General features: G+C 40.0%; 3 protein-coding genes and 1 non-coding gene across 5 annotated transcripts; 3 read left to right on the plus strand and 1 right to left on the minus strand.

The window, feature by feature from the left end:
• Positions 1–862: 862 nt before the first annotated feature.
• On the plus strand, positions 863–4,423 carry LOC144648999 (kelch-like protein 12). Its single transcript, XM_078508450.1, has 3 exons — positions 863–2,311; positions 2,933–3,120; positions 3,899–4,423. Exons 1-3 carry the CDS (start codon positions 1,134–1,136, stop codon positions 4,333–4,335), a joined length of 1,803 nt encoding a protein of 600 aa, XP_078364576.1. The 5' UTR covers positions 863–1,133; the 3' UTR covers positions 4,336–4,423.
• A 1,848-nt stretch (positions 4,424–6,271) lies between these two features.
• Positions 6,272–8,988, plus strand: LOC144649001 (transmembrane protein with metallophosphoesterase domain-like). The gene is made up of 3 exons (XM_078508452.1): positions 6,272–7,065; positions 7,820–7,985; positions 8,352–8,988. Exons 1-3 carry the CDS (start codon positions 6,276–6,278, stop codon positions 8,683–8,685), a joined length of 1,290 nt encoding a protein of 429 aa, XP_078364578.1. The 5' UTR covers positions 6,272–6,275; the 3' UTR covers positions 8,686–8,988.
• Positions 8,989–9,142: 154 nt separating this feature from the next.
• Trnag-gcc (transfer RNA glycine (anticodon GCC)) lies at positions 9,143–9,213 on the minus strand. Its single transcript has one exon. It is a non-coding gene; the product is annotated as a tRNA-Gly (tRNA).
• A 627-nt stretch (positions 9,214–9,840) lies between these two features.
• Positions 9,841–18,450, plus strand: LOC144649003 (uncharacterized). Of its 2 annotated transcripts, none has more exons than XM_078508454.1 (4): positions 9,841–10,076; positions 15,483–15,730; positions 16,677–16,944; positions 17,459–18,450. In XM_078508454.1, the coding sequence occupies exons 2-4, from the start codon at positions 15,501–15,503 to the stop codon at positions 17,882–17,884; spliced, it is 924 nt and encodes a 307-aa protein (XP_078364580.1). In that variant the 5' UTR covers positions 9,841–10,076; positions 15,483–15,500; the 3' UTR covers positions 17,885–18,450. The 2 variants fall into 2 exon arrangements, with proteins under 2 accessions (XP_078364580.1, XP_078364581.1); XM_078508455.1 differs by lacking the exon at positions 9,841–10,076 and adding an exon at positions 12,777–13,105.
• The last annotated feature ends 59 nt before the right edge of the window (positions 18,451–18,509 follow it).

Genomic DNA, 18,509 nt, shown 5'->3' on the forward strand with positions numbered 1-18,509 from the left:
TTTGCAAAGCACATGTTGTTACATGCCGCCCAGTAACCAGTCGAGGTCATTGAAAAGGATGCACACCTTGATTTTCTGCAAGTTTCACACTAATCTTCTACTGATAAACTCCTTTTCTACAGGGCCCAGCTGTTCAAAGGGTGAAAAACGCTATCCATTGTATAAGTCGCTATTTAATGGATCATTTATCCACTGGAGAGCGACTTATCCAGCCCATTGCGTTATCTGCCCGTCGAACAACTGGGCCCTGGCCAGAACCAGGGTGGAGTTAGGAATCTTGAAAAGTACATGGATTGGAATTCGAAACTCGTACTCAGTCATACCCGTATCGCTGCTATGACTTAAAATTACAAAGCTCTTGCTCATTAGAAACAGGCGAGTTGCGAGCAGGCTCACCTCAAATGAAAATAATGATGATGATGATGATGATGATGAGTGACTTTATTTACGTGTCTATGTGCCTTGGCCGCTCGTTCATGTAACCCAACGGTGAGCCTGCTTGCAGGCTAGAGAAATTTATATTGTTATTCAAGTGCTTTTTCAGCCGCAAACGGAACATACGAGCCCACCCCCACCCCCCTCCACTGACAGATTTATCTTTAGCCTGCGTAGCAGTCGATTCCTTTCAAAGCGAACGAAGGAAACTGCTATTACTAGTGGATCTTTTTACCTTGATCGAAAATTATACAGACGAATATTTACCGTTTTCGCATTCCGTCCCCGGAGCCTAATATTTTTTTGTCAGATTTGTTGCACGAGTAGTCACGCGTGTCGTCACGCGTTCCTTTCTTAGGTCACATGGCTCAGAAAAAGAAACTAGGGGCTCTGGGAACGATTGTGTCACGTGCTCAGAGACTCTTGGAAATGGACTTTTCAGTTTTCACTATAAAACTGTAAACAGTGATTTGTTTTAGTTGAGAGGTACATTGTGGTTTACATCTAATGTGTTGACAATTAATCTTACTGTTGGAAAAGAAAGTATACTGATCATCAAGCTGTAAGAAAAGCTAAACGCAAATTTAATTAGCTTCGCTCGTGACAGTGGATGGCAAAGGACCCGGGCAAAGGACAAAGTTTGGTAAATTTTGTGACGTGTACGGTGTAAAGCAAAACAGCGAAAAAACTAATAAGTTATGGCTCTGGATGAAGTTTTTAAACAAGAGGATTCGGTACGTTTTGCAGACGAAAACCACAACACTTACATACTTAAACGAATCTCGCGGATGCGAGTTCATTCTGTTTTAACAGATGTAATTCTTGTTGTCGAAGGCAAAGAGTTTCCCGCTCACCGTAACGTGCTAGCGGCCAACTCGGATTATTTCATGGCCATGTTCAGCGGGCACATGGCGACTACGAGTGATAAAGTTGCTGTTAAAGAAATAACTGCCACTGGAATGGAGATTCTTCTTGATTTCATCTACCAAGGCGAAATTGTTATCACTGAAGAGAACGTGGAAGATGTATTTTGTGGCTCGTGTCTGCTCTTGCTCGAATCAGTCACCCAAGCTTGTTGTAAATTCATTCAAGATCGCCTAACTTTGACGAATTGCTGGGGGATCCGTGCTCTCTCGGATAAATTCAACTCTAACGACCTATTGAATCGAGCCAATACTTTCATCGAGGAAAATTTTATGGAAGCTGCGAAATCTGAAGAGTTTTTGATGTTGCCTCATTCAGAACTTGGAGATCTGTTGATGAATGACGAGATTGTTATTCCTCGTGAAGAAGACCTCTACGAACTCTTACTAAAATGGGTCGAACACAATCGCGAAGAACGAGTCAAGTATTTCCCATCTTTGCTTGAAAAGGTTCGTCTTCCTCAAGTCAATCCAGAATACTTTGAAGAAATTATTGCCTCTGATGAATTAATCACTGAAAACCCAGAAGTTCATGAAATTGTTTCAAAAGCTAGACAGCAGCTGTACTCTCTGATGCAGTTTGAAGACTCAATGACAGACAGCGAATCATCTAAATGGCAAGTCCCCAGAAGGTGCCTCCGATCTGTTAGTGTTCTCCTGACAGTTGCAGGACCAGTGTGCGCAATTTACGACATGGAAACTGAGGTGTGGCATAGTATCTCACGGCTGAGCACCCGTCACTGTCCAGGCATAGAGTCCATGGGCAAATATGTTTACGTAGTTGGTGGAAGTAAAGAGTGGAAGAGGATGACCACGTGTGAACGCTATGATCCAGATTTCAACAAGTGGAATGTTATGGCACCAATGAAAGTCCCACGCAGTAACATTGGTTTGGTCGCTCTCAATGGATTACTTTATGCTGTTGGAGGCTATGATGGGCGGTCACCCATACGGTAAGATTACTTTTCAAGAACCAACAATTCCTAAATGCTTAATTGACATAGATAGATAGATAGATAGATAGATAGATAGATAGATAGAAACTTTATTAACGTGTCTAAAAGATACTAGACATTTGGTCAATAAATTTAGTTATACCAATTGAAGGTAACCAGGATGGTTAACTATGAAATGACCCGGTTTATAGCAGCCTGAGTGAGTGAGACCTGTGTGGTTTGGGTTTGAGCACTGGCCAGGGTGGGAAAGCCTCGAGCCATGCAGCCCATACTGCCAGAGCTTATACCTGGGTGGGAAGTGAAGCATCCTAATGGGACACCTGTGCGGAAACTGGAAACTGGCCTAAAGCCAATTAGCAGTGTCATTATCAGGTTATAGTTACAGTAGAATCTTGTATTTCTTTGACCTGCAATAGTAATGAAAATTGATTTGAGAAATCAGTAGGTTTAAAAATTTAGGATTCTACTGAGTTTGTATGGTATTAGGTTTGACTCACATCTCCCAAACTTTTTATCTGACCATACCAGAAATACAGTGTAGTGTTATCAGGCTTTAAGCCTCTTTGTCTTCAATTCATTAATGTTTGACTAACACCATTTTCTCTGCTTCTTGAGCAGTACTGTTGAATGCTATGATCCTACCAAGAATGAGTGGAAGTTTGTGGCATCAATGAACAATCAACGTGATGGCGCCTGTGTTGTGACAGAAGGTCGCTATATTTACGTGATCAGTGGGTATGATGGGCACAACTACCTGAGCTCTGCGGAAATGTATGATCCAAGTACAGATGTCTGGGCTTTAGGAGGTGAGCTTGATTTACCGGTAGATCACCAATCAGCAACACACACTCTCTCTCTCTCTCTTTTTTGTATTTTATGAAAGGGTATTTTTATTGTTAATGATTCTCATAAGCAAGAGTACTTGCTAGTATTAATTATGCTACTGTAGTATAGTTATAGAAATATATATATAATAATAATGATTATTATTATAATAATAATGACATAGTGTTCAAAATTAATAGCTGAGGACAAAGGTGATGGATCACAACGTTGACACCGTCGTGACATTGTAGTGAGTAAAAAGAGAAACACTCAGCTATTTTTTACACTCTCATTCTCGTTTTTTTTACTGAACTATTGGACACTTAACCGGAATACATGAACTTTTTACTTTGTATTACTCACTTTACAATGATGCACACTTTACTATAGTAAGTACTTTTCATACAAACTTGAATCTCAGGTGTATCTGGCTAAAAAGAAAATATACAAAATTTGTTTTTCTACAAGTTTTTCCCATGAGATAATTTCAGTTAACATGTCAATAACCTTAACCTACATAATAACACTCTGAAAGCTTTTACATGCTCTAAGCTTCTATGTACACAAGTTATAATATCAAAAATTGAGGTGAATTATTTACAAAACATATATTTTTTACATACCCTTGCCCATAAAACCCAATTTTCGTATATATTAATAATGATAATAATAATAATAATAATAATAATAATAATAATAATAATAATAATTATACTCTTGATTCCAACCACTGTCTGCCTATTATTATTACACCCTCAGCTGTAGCTCCAATCATTGAACGACGTGAAGATGCAATGGCCGCTGTTGTTGACAACAAGATTTATGTCATAGGTGGCTACCATGGCAACACATTCATGCCCACATGCGAAGCATTGGACCTTGACAGCAATGAATGGAATTTCATGGCATCACTAAGTGCTCCTCGTTACCAAGCTGGGGTTGCTGTTTTGAACCGTAAGATCTATGTTTGTGGTGGGTGGAGTGGGAATGGACTCGCCACTAGCTCTGTCGAATGTTACGATGTTGCAACAGACACCTGGTCCATGGTAATGCCTCTTCCGACACCTGCAGCAGCTAGAACAGCCTTCTGTAGCTTTCCACGCAAAATGGTAGAAAAGTTGATGCAGAAGGAGTCCCAGAACAATGGTTCAAATGATAATATGGCCCAGCCAGTGAAGAAGGACTCGACTAGTTAAGAAATAGCATACAAATATCAAAGTTTTTTTTTTCAGAGTGTGGAGATTTGCTGTTACCAGATACAGGGCCCACCAGCAGGGGGCAGCGGCCCCCACCAGCAAAACTAAATTCTGCACCGGAGTGCCCCCGGGGGCGCGGCGGGCAGCAGGGGGAGAGGAGAACGCGCACGCGAGCAGCGACAGGGAAGGAAGTGTGTGCGATCGCCCCCGCGACAGACGCCGCCGCGGCCGCAGCGGCCCCCGGACTAAAAATCCTAAGTACGGCCCTGAGATATATTTATTAAGGAATGTAACATACAGAAGATGTGCTTCCTTGATTATTGGCTTCAGCTGCTTCATAATATGCACTTGTTGGTGTGCACATGGGTGTGTTTGATATATTTGTTTATCATTTGTGCAATATATCAGTGAATTTCAAATGTGTTGACAAGGTTTGAAGTTGTTTGTGACTACATGTAATTTAGGTTCAAGTACCCTTAGTGCAGATTGAAGTATTCTCAAATTTAAATCACCAGAAAATCATTTAATAAATCCAGTCTTATTTCAAACTTTGATTTTATTAAAAAGTATTACTGGTAATACAATTTTAGTGTTACAGTACTAAGGATTATACCATTGCCACCAGGAAAGGTATTTTTGATCAATTTTTGACATCTTTGTATGTCCAACTATGTGATGGCTTTCATTTTAACTGACCAATCAAAATATGACAAGTGTGGAAGATGTGGTTGTCAATTTTTTTGTGCAGCTCCTTCTTGACTGCATGCAGATAAACAATTGCAGCTTCCACAGAGGTGTGAATAATAGGCATCCATTGGTCAAGGTTGGCCATGGGTAGCATCCTAGTTGTCAGCTTGGAGCACCGGGCTGTGAAGTGACAGACTTTGTTACAAAGGCGCCTGCTCTGTCTCTGGTCTGTCTGGGACCCGCTCTCTGTGGCGAGGTATTTTAAGTGTCATAAAGAGTACGACACACATTGACTATGGGAAAAAACTGTTAATCGGTTCGTTTTAATATATAACATTCTCTTATCAACCATATATACAGGCAATAAGAAATGCATATTTTTCCCAAGGCTTTTAACTAGTCTTTTCAACAAATTAAGGTATTCCCCAGGTAACTACACTATACGACCTAAATTATTTTAATTGTAAATTGTTTTTAAAATTAATTTATTATGGATGTTGGTATTATTAGCATAATTTTGATATCAATTTTGATAACATTTCCAAGAATTGTAATTATAACATCTAAAATGTAAATGTACAAGTAAAGTTGTGGCAGAATTGATAATAAAGACCTACATTGGTTGTAAGATTTCTACTATCTGTTTCATGATTATTGTTTCTAAAGATGTCTAATATTTTTTTTTAATCCTATCCATTCTCTGCAAACAGTTTGGTCCCACTTACTCTGAGCATTTTGTAACTTTTGTACACAAAGCACTATCAGCATGCCCACGATACATTGGCCTGGTGCCGGTCCTACCGATTTATCACAGGCCCCAGCCACAAATCTAACAATACTTTAGTTACTTGCCTGAAACCCTAGAGTTTCTTGATGGGTGAAAACATTGACTTTCTGCCCTAAAAACTCTAAATGAGACCAGAATCCTCAACTGTTATCCCTAAACGTGGATCAAAAGGATAAGCAAACCTCCCCTCCCCTCCCTACCCCCAGATAACTGAGGGAGGCAGAACTCTGATGTCAAAGAATGTTGAAGGGTATGGTACTGTATTTTCAGGTTGGACTTATTAGATTAGCACTTTTATTGCACACGGAAAGGCAAAGAATGGCATCTGTCAGGCAGAAAAAAGATTAAGACTCTTTTAGAGGCTAACATTGTTTGGGTTAAGACAGCTTTTACTGGTAAATCTTTCAACCCGCAAAATATACACCTGTCGGTCGAGGATCGAGGAGAACTGGGCACGGTAGTAAACATGGCGGACTTGCCGATGTACCGAGCGTTTGGAGTTATTACGGCATTCTTAGCCACTACAATGGCAGGAACTGCACTTCTCGATTTGAAACCACAAAGGAAAATGATACTATTCAGGATTCAAATAATCTTGCTGTTTTTGATGGTTATGTGCGCTCTGTCGCGGTTTGTTTGGATAAATCTAACAGTGTTGCTTCCCAGCCGGCGGTCGAACTCAAAAATGTTATTTGTAGTTCACTGGGTTTTGTACGCCGTTCTCGCTACATTCATTGGTTTGGCATTCTTTAGTATGCTCATTGGTCGAGTCTTTGTTGGTCTTGAGCCTTACTTGATCAGCAGATTGGCATTTACTTGTCTAGGGCTTCTTGTTCTGATTTTCTTCAACCTCTGTTTTCTTAGCATTGTTTTCGCAGTTTTGCGACTTTGTGGCTTCACATTCCCAAATGCGGACAGGTGGAAGTCCGTAATAGCTTCTACTGTTTCTCTGCTTTTGTTGATACAAGGGTTAACTGCTGCATCCAAAGATCCAACAATTGTTGGGGTGACTGTTCCTCTTGCTAAACTTCCACGATCTTTAGACGGAACAAAAATAGTCCAGCTGTCAGATATTCACTTGGGTCCCATGGTAGGAAATGCAGCTCTTGACAAGGTTGTGAATATGGTTTCTGTGATGAAGCCAGATATTACTGTCATTACAGGAGATCTGGTTGATTCCACTGTGGCAAACTTGAAACAAGCTATTTTGCCTCTCAAGAAACTGAGATCAAAATACGGATCATTCTTTGTCACAGGTATGGCATGAGTTACATATACTGAAATTTAACACCTGCTGTGAAATTTACTTTTTACAAAGTAACATTAGCTAAAGGATTTTTAAAATGTTCAGTAGAAAAAGGAAGAACAGGGTTGCCACGGTCAGGAAAAATTAAGGAAAAAAAAAATTTTTGGGGGAGGGAAAAGTCAGGGAATTTTTCAAAAGGTCAGGTAAAATTATCTTATTTCTTGTCAAAGTCAGTGAAAAGTCAGGAAATTTTGTTTTAATATATATATGGCTTCAAAGTCCCGTGAAAAATATATACTATGCACATACTGCCCACACACCGGAACACACGCCGGAGGAAGAAAAAAACATGTGACAGTGGGAACGTGGTAACCGCCGACACCCAGAAGACGGCACGATGGGAAGGCTGAAACCCGAAATACCTCCGTATTCTGATTGGCTGATTCTATGGCATGGTATAAAAAGAGATCGAAAATGAAGAGGAGAATATTGATGGTCTGCAGAAGAAGCTGAAGCAAATGTAAAAGTGGATTTGGCTTAATATTTGATAATTTCTGTTATGCAAGGTCAGTGAAGCTGAATTGTTTTGGGGCAGTCAGGGAATTTTTTGAGTTCTAATGAGTGGCAACCCTGAAGAAAGAAAGATTATTGTGAGGAAAACCGAAATAGGATATTTCTTTACTATTATATTTATTATCTTAGATATCATTCTTGGGATTAATTTTTTAAAGAGTTAATTTTGCTTGATTTTTCTCTTTTGTAAGGCAATCATGAATATCACACTGGAGATGCTGATGGCTGGCTGCAAGAGCTTAAACAACTTGGAATTCAGCCTCTCCATAACTCACATGTCCTCATTTTAAATAGAGATAGTCCTGAAGACAAGATCTATATTGCTGGGGTAGATGATATACAAGCTGATACCATGAAGTAAGATATAACACGTTGCATAGTAAAAGTAGCTCTAATCTTTATAAATTTGTTCAAAGGGGCTAATACCCCCTCCCCTCCCCCCTTTCAGCAATCATGGCCAGTGCCTCTCACAAACTGGTAGAGCAGACTGGCAAAGGCCGGTAATAGGTTAGCATCCCATCCAGGGGAAGAAGCAATATTCCAAAGGCTCGAGCCTGTTCCAGGCGTTCGGTTAGTTGGAATTGTGGTGGCCAGTATATATGACTTGCGTACAAACCAGGAGGGCCCCCCTCCACACCCCAGGTACCTGTTTTGTGTGTGTGACACTAACTTTTATATTATTGATAACAAGTTAATTATATAATTTTGCTTCCATGATTTTAGCTATGAGAACCATGGTATGAAGTTATCACAGGCTCTTGATGGAAGACATAACAAGTTTCCAACAATTCTTCTGGCTCACCAGCCATGGGCAGCACATCAAGCACTGAACCAATATCAGGACATTGATTTAATATTGTCTGGTCACACACACGGAGGACAGTTCTTTCCTATGCACATACCAATATACTACTACAATCCTTTTTTTGCTGGTTTATACAAAGAAAAAGAAACTTTTGTTTACGTTTCCTCTGGAACATATTTTTACAGTGTGCCTTTGAGGATTGGTTCCACACCAGAGATAACTGTTCTTACACTAACATGTGCAAAAGACTAAAATTAATGTTGATATTTATTCAGATAATAGTATGTCAAACACAAACACATTCTAGACAAGTTTTGAAGAATTCTCACTAATTTATATATGAAACAGGAAATGCCTGTATGGGTTTTCAAGAAGATTTTATTGTTTATCATTATATTTGTAATTCTCAAAATTTTGATGTATTTATATGAATTAAGGTGATTAATATAAAACTATCAGTAAGCTAATCTATTTGTTGTTTTATAATACTTGACTGAAGGAGTGCAGTAGAATTTTATTCACTAGTGGATTAATAAAATTACCTAAGTTAGAAGGTATTTCGCTGTAGTACCGTGGCTTGTTTTTACATGTTACAGAAAAAACTTATCCAATTTGTCTGAGGAAAAAATAAAGAAGTTATTTGGGAAAACAACTGCCAAAAAAAAAGAAAAGGAAAAATAAGAGTGAAAAGAAAAAAAAAAATTAACCGTGCACTGGCCGGGAATCGAACCCGGGCCTCCCGCGTGGCAGGCGAGAATTCTACCACTGAACCACCAGTGCCTTGCTTGAAAGGGATGAAATAATTTGCATATTTAACAGAACTATTTCACAGGAAACAAAAGCTGACTCGTTCCCAGTCGTCTTCATACAGCGCGTGGGGCGAGGTGGAAGCAAGGTGTCAATGTTCGTAACGGGTTTTGAATTTTACAAAATAGGAAAAAGTGAATGAAAAAAACCCCAGAGAGGTAGCTGGGCAACATAGTCTGGCCTGAGAGATTTGTTCTAGAAGATTGTCGAGTCACGCACTCTATTTCCCAACCCGTTTTCCCGAGATAATCCGGTTTTCTTTTTTTTTTCTTTTTAAATGTCGTAAGTAAGTGTAGCAACAAGCAACATTTACAAAATGCAAATCACAGATTGCACAGCGATATACTTCATAGGTTTGCATGTAGCTGTGTAAAGATGCCTCGATCGTGCCATCACTTGTCGAGGAGAGGTAAACGATGTAGTTAATTCTGTGAGCCGAGCGTCTTGATCCTTCGCAAAACCTGATATTAAAAATATTAGACAGATTGTTGAAGTTATCTTTGAATTCATCAAGGTCAATCATCTTGAATGTCAAGAAATTGAGCAATTCTCAGCGCCTCTTTAGATTTTTTCCCAGCCATGTCTAAACCAATTTTAAATTATACAAATTACTCGAGAAAGCATTTTATAGCTTTAAATGTCTGACATCGACATACACTGCGTTGAGCACGCTCATGTTTGAAATTTATAGAACAGGAAATCAGATCCTGGGAACGAGGTACTGATAATGATAAGACACTCCTGTCACTGAGAGCAAAGCGGATTTCATTACAAACTCAAGTCCTGAGACCACTGCCGAGATTTTAATACAGACCATCTACTGGCAGCAATCGTCGGTAAGTCAGTTGATTGTAGCAGTTGTGGCAAATCTTTTGGTTGTGTTTAATTGAAAAATGGTCGGTAAGCCTTTTGTTTTTGTGTTGATGTATAAAGGATGTTTGATTAATTATTCAATTGCCACATAACCAAACGAGAGAACCGATCGACGATTATGATTCACGTACAAAAACTTTTAATTGTGACTTTTCAAGTCGAAATAGCTACTCAGTTGTTTACTTAGTTGTTTTCAGAAAACTGTTCGTTAAACTGAAATCGGGAAAGCTCCCGAAATCAGAAAAAAAGACTTGCGAAACGTTATTTATTTTGGGCGGTGCTTTTCTAGAAGAAGCCAGACGAACTTTTGTAACGCTCGCCCCTGCCCCATTGTCAAATACTGTCACGTTTAAGAAAAAAAGGCATGGCAACCTTCGAAATAACAGGCTCCTTTCGCAGGCTAATATTATGTGTCATATCTTACCAAATATTCTTCTTAGCATGTTACCATATTATCAGGCATAGCGGTAAAAATGCGTAATGTGTTCTGTAAACTGATGTATTTACGGCCAGATTTCCAGCTGCGCGCCATATTTTTTTTCTGCGCCCCGTGGTCGTTGAGGCTTTTCCGTTATGAGACAGCGTGAAGTCCGTTCAAATTCCGTTTAAAATGAGCAAAACCCCTTCCATTATTTTTCCCAACACCTCTTCTTGCTGTACTTGTTTATCAGAATGGAAATGACCTTCTTATCTCTCTTCGCACGGCCTTGTAACTTTTATAAGCCCGGGGACCGACTCGACCATCACGCGACGAATCAATCGTCAGCGACGAAATCTATGTGAGCACGCGACCCAGTCGATCCCAGATCACGCAGGACCTGAAGGAAAAACGTCAACGAACAGGAAAAGGAGACCGAGGGACACAAGGAAGGAATGGCGCCCGCCACCCGAAGTGCACCCCAGCACAGGGCGACACACGGCAATTCCCCCGTGGAGACGGTGTGCGGTGGGAGACGCGGGGACGCGGGGGCGGCACCGACAGCACGGAGGGCAGGGCCAAGAGATCCCCAGAGCACGCGAGCAAGCGAACCGAACCCAACGAACGAGGTGCGAGAGCGAACCGAAGCGAGGATACCCCGGGTATAAGCTAGGCTGTCGGATTTTACGATCAGCTTTATCCAGACCAGTATCGCAAAAAACCTTTATTTTTAATTATAAAATCGCTTGTGTTGTCTGCTAACAGGAGATTAGGGTTTAACAGGTTTTATCGGGCTTATACCCTTCACTGAAAAGGTTAAATAGTAATTAAGAAAACAACAAGGGGTGCTTACAGAAATTCCTTGCGTTACACTGCACAAGGCGGCCGGGAAAAAAGAGCGGAAATGAGAAAAGATATGAAGGAATTGTAGCACTTAAATCGATAAATACATTAGTTTTGGAAAGAGGAAAAGTAAATTGAAATATAGAGAAGATCGTTTGGTACAGTTATGGTCAGTTTTGACAATTCAATAACAGATCCTAACAGCATTTCGAATGTCTTCATACGAGCAGACATTCCATAACTGGTACACATTTCGCACACATTTATTTTGTTTAGTTCAGAAAAAAATAACCAGTAAATGAAATTGATCCAGTGTCGCGGGAGGTGTTTTTTGTTACAACCCATTGTACAGGGGAGGGGTGGGGAAGGATTAGAAGGAGCAAGGTGCTTACAAGCGAGGCGGAGATCATGAGTACTTATCGTCCTTATCTATATTTCAGACAACTTAAAAGTGCAATTCCCCCCCCCCCCCTAAAAAAATACAGACATAGAAAGACAGACCTTTGATATGATATAGGTAAGGTGAATCAGTGTATCAGTATATATCAGTTTAACAGGCAGCCGAAAAAAAGGCAAAAAGAGCAACATTTGAAACTCATCTCATCCGATTCCAGCATCATTTTCTCGGCCTCGGAGTTACAAGTCTTCGAGTGGCGTACAACAGCTAGCGGCTCAGTTCAACTGGAAACGAGGCGTACTGGTACAGAACGAAACATCACTGACCGATCATTAACGAAGTAAAACATTGTTACCGAATTAAAAGACGTTTTCACCTTGCCATTTATTTTGGAGTGCTGATTACATCGTAAAATATAATTGCCCTACCCCATGTAGACCAAACATGGCGTTTTATGGTGATACGAAACAAATATTAGTTGGACGTTTTTGGTATTGTTCGCGTCGCTAAACGTACAAAAATGTCTAAAAAGCTCCCTTGCTGTGGTTTTGTTCCCAATTAGAATTCTTTGCTTGAAAAATGCATATCTTTTAATTAAACGTGGCGTGGTTGTAGCTTTGAGAAGAGATCGTTCTTTTTCCAAAACTGTTAAAACACTTATTTCAGCTTATTTTGCACGTATTTTGCCATCAAAAAATAATTGAAAAAGCACACAGCACTTAGTTCTCCGGCTGTTTTTAGTGTTTTTACCACACACACTCCCGGAAATTGTAAATTTAATGTGCATTTACGTTTTGCGACATTTTCACTTAAAATATTGTCAAAAAAGACATTTATCTTTCGTAACTTCAAAAAGAACGCAAACAATTAGGGTTTCTTTTGTGCGGGTTTTTTCTACACATTCATGATAAGTAATTTAAATATGTACACAAGACGATGTTTTCTTTTATTTCTTTGAAAGTCTTGCTTATGCAAATTTGATTCAGAGGTAGGCAGCTTATCCCGCGTTTCATGCAAATAACGAGCAACAAATTCAACGCCTGGCAGACTACGTTTGTCAGCTTGCCTTTGATCTTACGGGATTTTCAAAGCTACAGTGTTGAAATACTTGAGTGCCCAGATAAATGATGCTGTAAAGAGATTCGAGAAAAATTGGTGGAGTTGATTCACTTTCAAAGCTTTCATCCAGTGACAGATCTTTGACGATATTGTTTACACCTCACGAAGACTGTAACCTATCGAAGCAAAGAGGAAATTTAATTTTGGCGTAGAGGTGTAGTCATCGTAGAATAAATTAAAGCCCGTTTTGAATTCTCCTGCTCGACCAAACTGAGGTAAGTGCCTGCGTTGCTTGACACCGGGACATAAGGTTGTCTCGGTCGATTTACAAGTAAGAGTTCATGTATAATAGTTTCTGTTTTAACTTGACATGTGTTGGTTGATTAGGTTTGAGGCGTTCACGAGCCGGGCGAGAACATATATTTAAATATGTGCATGTCTGGCCATGTCTTGAATTTCCATTTTTCTGTCAGGTGATTTCGTAGACTTTTGGCGAAACATGACAGTATTTTCGTGTCGATTTCGAGGATTTTGATGCGTAAATTTGTTTCCTCGTTCGCGATGAGCACGATTTTAAATGTTATGACCCGATGACCTTTTTTCTGTGGTTTATATTTTGTTTTTCTGAACATTGACTGGATGATTTGTATATTCAGAGACTGTCTTTATATATCGGTGGTTTTGTCTCGAATATTTTGTCCTGACATGATCGGTGTTCTCCGTTTTGTATCGTTTGACCAGTGGGAATGTCGTTCTGTTTCGGACCATCTGAGTAAATATGAACTCCTTAAATTGTTATTTGAAGTTACACGGGTGCACCTCTGCCGCAGTATACATTCGCACTTTATCATGATAATACAGGAATATTTTAATTAAAGTGCGAGGGAAGAAAGCAACTCAATGAACATAAACCTCACCTATCACCAAATATCTAAAGAAACATCGGTTAATCTTTCAGAGGCAAGCAAGCATGACTTATGTGAAAGCTAATAAACAATCCAGAAAAACATGATGGTAATTCTAAACACGCGACTTAATTGCTATCTTGTGTTCATTCTGCCGTGTACTGCCAGCATATTTCTTTCTTGAATTCATAACCTGAGGGAAGAGAGTTTCCTGTTTCGTTACTGAATTCCCTCCAGCTCCGAATGGATGGAGAAGCAATATTTCAATATCAATAAATGAACTGCGGTGTCCAAAGTTTATTTCTTCTTCAAGCGCGACTTGAATTACTTTCAAATTAAAATAATAAATAAACAGTTGAGTGATTACAGGGAGAATATCAATTTCTATACCTTGAATTGAACAGGTTGGAGTTTTACGGTAATGTGTAGATCTCTTCGATTCACTTTATAGACTTTGTATACGATGGTCGTTTAACTGAATGGTCCATATCACTTAAATCCCGTAACTCTTTTATTTTAGTGATTTTTTTTATTTCTCCCACGCAAACTCGAACTGATATACATGTAACTTATTTTCTTGGTTTGACGGAGTTTATAGTGTGTTAAATGTTTTTGGACTCAGACTGGGTCCAATTCTAGACTAATCGTCTAATCCCACGAGCTACAGCTTCTAATAAAATAACGCAAATTATACACTATAAGGGACTTAAAACGGAAATTTAATGTCTTGATCAATATCGGCGTAAATTTTACAGTCCCCGTATATAGTACGGTGAAGTAAATAAGGCAAGTGCAGTTTTGATAACTAAAACAACCTCACTGAATAACGGTTACAAAACATCGGAACACCGCGAGTTATCGCGGCATTTTTTCTTACATACACTATGTAAAAGTTTTGAAATTTACTTGCATCAATATCGATCTAATCCATAAGTCCTAAAGTTGAATAGGCGGAGAACAAAGTAATTTATATGCAGAATTTTCAATTGATGGTGATCAAATTTGCATGATTTGCAACTCAATGGCTTTGTTCATGTTGGTGAACTAAACGTTTTACCGTAGAAGCTTGTCGAAGCTTGGGGTGTGTGTCTAGACAAGGCAGCTAACGGCTGTATTGCCTGTATTTTGTTAATATCGTCCCCTGGAGTTTATTAATGGCCGACCAAAACATAAGATATTTTAAAACAGTGTGAAGCAGCTGCTGCAGGGTGAAGTGAGAGCGACTTAGAAAATACTTGAATCTTGCTTTTGCAATGTGATATAAAACAACCCGGAAAACAAACCTTGGAAAGATGAAAAAGCGACAAAGTTTTCCGATTCCTGGTTTCCTCGGGGAGACCACAGCAAAAGAAAACGTCAAAATAAAGAAAATTGGTCATGTTTATCAAAAGCTAGGCTTGATAGGCGCTTTAGTGTACACCACCGAGCTAATTAAATTGTCAGCGTTGATGTCAGAAACAAACATTAAAAAAATTCCGGCAAAATGTAGGCATGGAATGCATACTGAGGATAACTGACTACACGACTTGTCATTCCGAAGGACGTTTGGCACGAGTAACTAGTGCTCGTGGACTTTTTTAATTGATGTTACGAATAAGTCAGAAAAAGGCCCATAATAAAGACCCACAAACCCTGCCGTAATAAAAGTACTTTGCTTACCGCTACGCTTTAATTTCTTTGATTTGTCTCAACTGGTTAATAATGCGTTCAATTCTTTACTCACGTAACACATATTCTTTACCTACAGATAATCGAAAATCCCAAAATGGCCGACGAGATAGTTAACGGAACCGAGAAAGTGGACTTCAGTTCATTCAGAGGAGACGTGATAGTATGCTGCGGTGGGTACGAGGGAAGATTTGAGCTGGACACAGTGGAAGCTTTTTGTTTGAGTACAAACACGTGGGCTGATTTACCTCCAATGCCAGTGGAATGTGACAGCCTGGCCGCCGGGTCTTATGGGAGCGCTATTTTTGTCGCTGGAGGATCTGACAGGTGACTCCCAAATACGTTGATATTAAGTACAAGTAGACATGCCGTCAAAGTTTAGTTTATTTAGTCTGTGGTACACTCAGTCTTTTCTGCGGTATCAACCGTAACAACATGCTCTTAAACGGATTGTGTGTTTAAAATACATTATTAACATACAACTGCAAAGATCTCGCAGTTTTACGAATACCAACAACAACAGATTGGCCCGGTCGCACTTGCGAGTTAACCGAGTTATTTCAATTAATCAATTATTACCGGGTTTGTCTAGTGCGGCCGCGTATTTGGAGAGTTAACCGACTCTTAACCAGTTAGCGTCCATGGAAATTAATCAAAGAAAAGTTTTTTAACTGTTATTATTCTAAACTACCTTTCTGGGTCGTTTTAAGGGGTTCTTTTTATTTGTCAATGTGTCAATCATCTCCAGTTAGCCTGCGTTGCAGACGAACAAAACCCCGGTATAGTACTATACCGGGGTTTTGTTCGTCTGCAACGCAGCTACTCCATGTAAGAGAAGATATTCGCAAACATGGCGTTCGGACACAATCGTGGCTATTCATTTCGAACGAACCAAGGCGGTTGCTCAGACGGCCCATGTTTCTGATGATCTCTTCCGTCTCTTCGCGATCTTGGAAAACGTGCACTGAGGCCTTGAGGTCGACCGAGAGCCTAGCACGACGCTGAACACGAAACACTGGGGAAATTGCATAGAACGCATCGGAAAAATGGAGGGGAGCGAGAGGAAGAAGGTGAGCAGTTGCGTCGCTGCTTCAGCCGCTCTCAGTCTTCTGCGTGGGCGCTAAAAATTTTAACCGAGTTATTTTGGTAACCATACTTTACCTAGTAGTTTGTGGATTCCGGGTCAAAATTAACCCAGTCCGGCGGCCGCGGCCATTATTGAGAAACAAAGTAAACCCTTAATTATCGAGCTTATTTATTCTTCGCGTTGCAGGAAGAAGCCACTTGATAATACATCATTATTTGACTGGCAAGAGCAATCCTGGAGAAAACTCGCACCCATGGTAACAGCGCGCGCATACCCGTGTGGTGTAATGGATAAATCGCGGGCTCGCCTTCTAGTGGCGGGAGGATTTAACAACAAAGAGCTCGATTCGGTGGAAATTTTTGATGTTAAGACTGAAAGATGGTTCAAAGCGCCTGCCATGCCTACGGCGCGCACCAAGTGTGGAGGAGCTATTGTAGGAGATTACTTTGCTGTGGTAAGTTACCAGCTTATCCACTCTTACCCCTGCAGGGTTTTGTATAACCGCAACTTTCTTATTTTAGACTTGTTAGAAACTTGTTGAAAACTTAGCGCTCAGTGGCCTTGGACGTTTTCTTACTTGATAATTTAGATAATTTTCCCATGCATGCTCTAATTGATTTAGGAGCGGTGACCTAATGAGGATTACGTTAGTCTCAGTCGCCTGCTGTTGTTTTCTAGCGCAAACACTTTACTCTCGTAGTCAAAGAGTATAATGGAGTATCGGTGAACTTCTTGGGCAGCCTAGAAAAAATGACTGATGGAGTAACCTGCAGTGGATTAGCATCCCATCCAGAGGGAAAGCACCGGCAATGACTCCTGCGATACCCGAAACTAGAATATTGCTAAACCTTTACCTTTTCGATTTCTGGTAACCATTTTTTGGGTTGTTGAATATTTGTAGTTGAAAGGATCACTTGATAGGATACTGCAGAAGACGTATAAGAGACTTAAAATTGTTTAATTTTTAGGTGGGAGGCGACGCGTTTGGTCGTCCGACTGACACAGTCGAATGTCTCAACTTAAAAACAGAAAAGTGGGAGACGTTTCCCGCAATGAATTCCAAGCGTCGCCGTTGTGCAGTTGTAGCCGTGGGCGAGAAGCTCGTTGTCGCGGGAGGACTGACCCTTGGGGACTACTCGCTAGATACCATTGAAATGTTCGACCCACGCAACCGGAAATGGCTTGATCTTCCCAACATGCCTTGCACGCGATTTGGTTGTGGTGCTTGCGTCATCAGCTCGCGCATGTTTCTGTGTGGCGGGAACGAGAAGTTGAGAATGAAGGCGTATTCTAACCGGTTAGACTCGTTTGACCTGATGTCGCATACCTGGGAGATCTTACCGAGTATGGCGCAGAGGAGGCTTCACCCTGCTGCGGTTTCTCTCAGTCTTTGAACACTTGTCCAGTCCAGTACAAAGATCAAATGAAAACATTCTCAGATCCAGAATGTGCCCGCGGATGCTAAGGAATATTTTGTGATTGTAGGATATTTCATTTTCCATTAACAAACGAGTTATAACTATTTTCCAAAGACATGAACTTGTTCGTTAAAATTATTTGATTGTATAACGACGTACTGCGAAAGCCATTTTTAGGGGTTTGACCGTTACTGGATTTCCTTAGTTTTTTTTTTTTAATTTAATATATGAAATCAATCAACATTTCGTTTTTTATTCCTTCTTGAAGTAGGTTATATAACTACATGTACGATTTCGAACTTGCGCTGCAGAAGGTTGCCGAGACAGTCGTGAACCATTGATCAAAATGTAATTTCTCTGAACTGGCGAAGATCGAGAATAAGGAAAATCATGCAAGTCTTGATGAATGACTAGCAATGAGAATATTAGTTTCAATCGTGAAAAGGCTAAAATATCGGTTCTGCTTGAAGTTCTTTTCAGTGAAAAGTAAAACCATGTGCTAGTGTTTGTCCAGTACAATAAAAAAATATTTCCATTTGAAATTTTTAAAAAAAGAAATCCAATTCTCTTTTACTTCAGTGATTAGATTGTTAATTTATCT

The sequence above is a fragment of the Oculina patagonica genome, chromosome 4 (genome assembly GCF_052425735.1).
Source record: "Oculina patagonica isolate OP01 chromosome 4, crgOcupat, whole genome shotgun sequence".
Taxonomy (NCBI): domain Eukaryota; kingdom Metazoa; phylum Cnidaria; class Anthozoa; order Scleractinia; family Oculinidae; genus Oculina; species Oculina patagonica.

What these genes read in the sequence shown, in the direction of transcription:
- LOC144648999 (XM_078508450.1), top strand. Translation starts at nt 1,134, where the DNA reads ATGGCTCTGGATGAAGTTTTTAAACAAGAGGATTCGGTACGTTTTGCA. An exon ending in GATGGGCGGTCACCCATACG is followed by an intron (nt 2,312 to 2,932) that starts GTAAGATTACTT and finishes CTTCTTGAGCAG; the next exon opens with TACTGTTGAATGCTATGATC. An exon ending in AGATGTCTGGGCTTTAGGAG is followed by an intron (nt 3,121 to 3,898) that starts GTGAGCTTGATT and finishes TTACACCCTCAG; the next exon opens with CTGTAGCTCCAATCATTGAA.
- LOC144649001 (XM_078508452.1), top strand. Translation starts at nt 6,276, where the DNA reads ATGGCGGACTTGCCGATGTACCGAGCGTTTGGAGTTATTACGGCATTC. An exon ending in CGGATCATTCTTTGTCACAG is followed by an intron (nt 7,066 to 7,819) that starts GTATGGCATGAG and finishes CTCTTTTGTAAG; the next exon opens with GCAATCATGAATATCACACT. An exon ending in ATACAAGCTGATACCATGAA is followed by an intron (nt 7,986 to 8,351) that starts GTAAGATATAAC and finishes CCATGATTTTAG; the next exon opens with CTATGAGAACCATGGTATGA.
- LOC144649003 (XM_078508454.1), top strand. Translation starts at nt 15,501, where the DNA reads ATGGCCGACGAGATAGTTAACGGAACCGAGAAAGTGGACTTCAGTTCA. An exon ending in GTCGCTGGAGGATCTGACAG is followed by an intron (nt 15,731 to 16,676) that starts GTGACTCCCAAA and finishes TTCGCGTTGCAG; the next exon opens with GAAGAAGCCACTTGATAATA. An exon ending in TAGGAGATTACTTTGCTGTG is followed by an intron (nt 16,945 to 17,458) that starts GTAAGTTACCAG and finishes TTTAATTTTTAG; the next exon opens with GTGGGAGGCGACGCGTTTGG.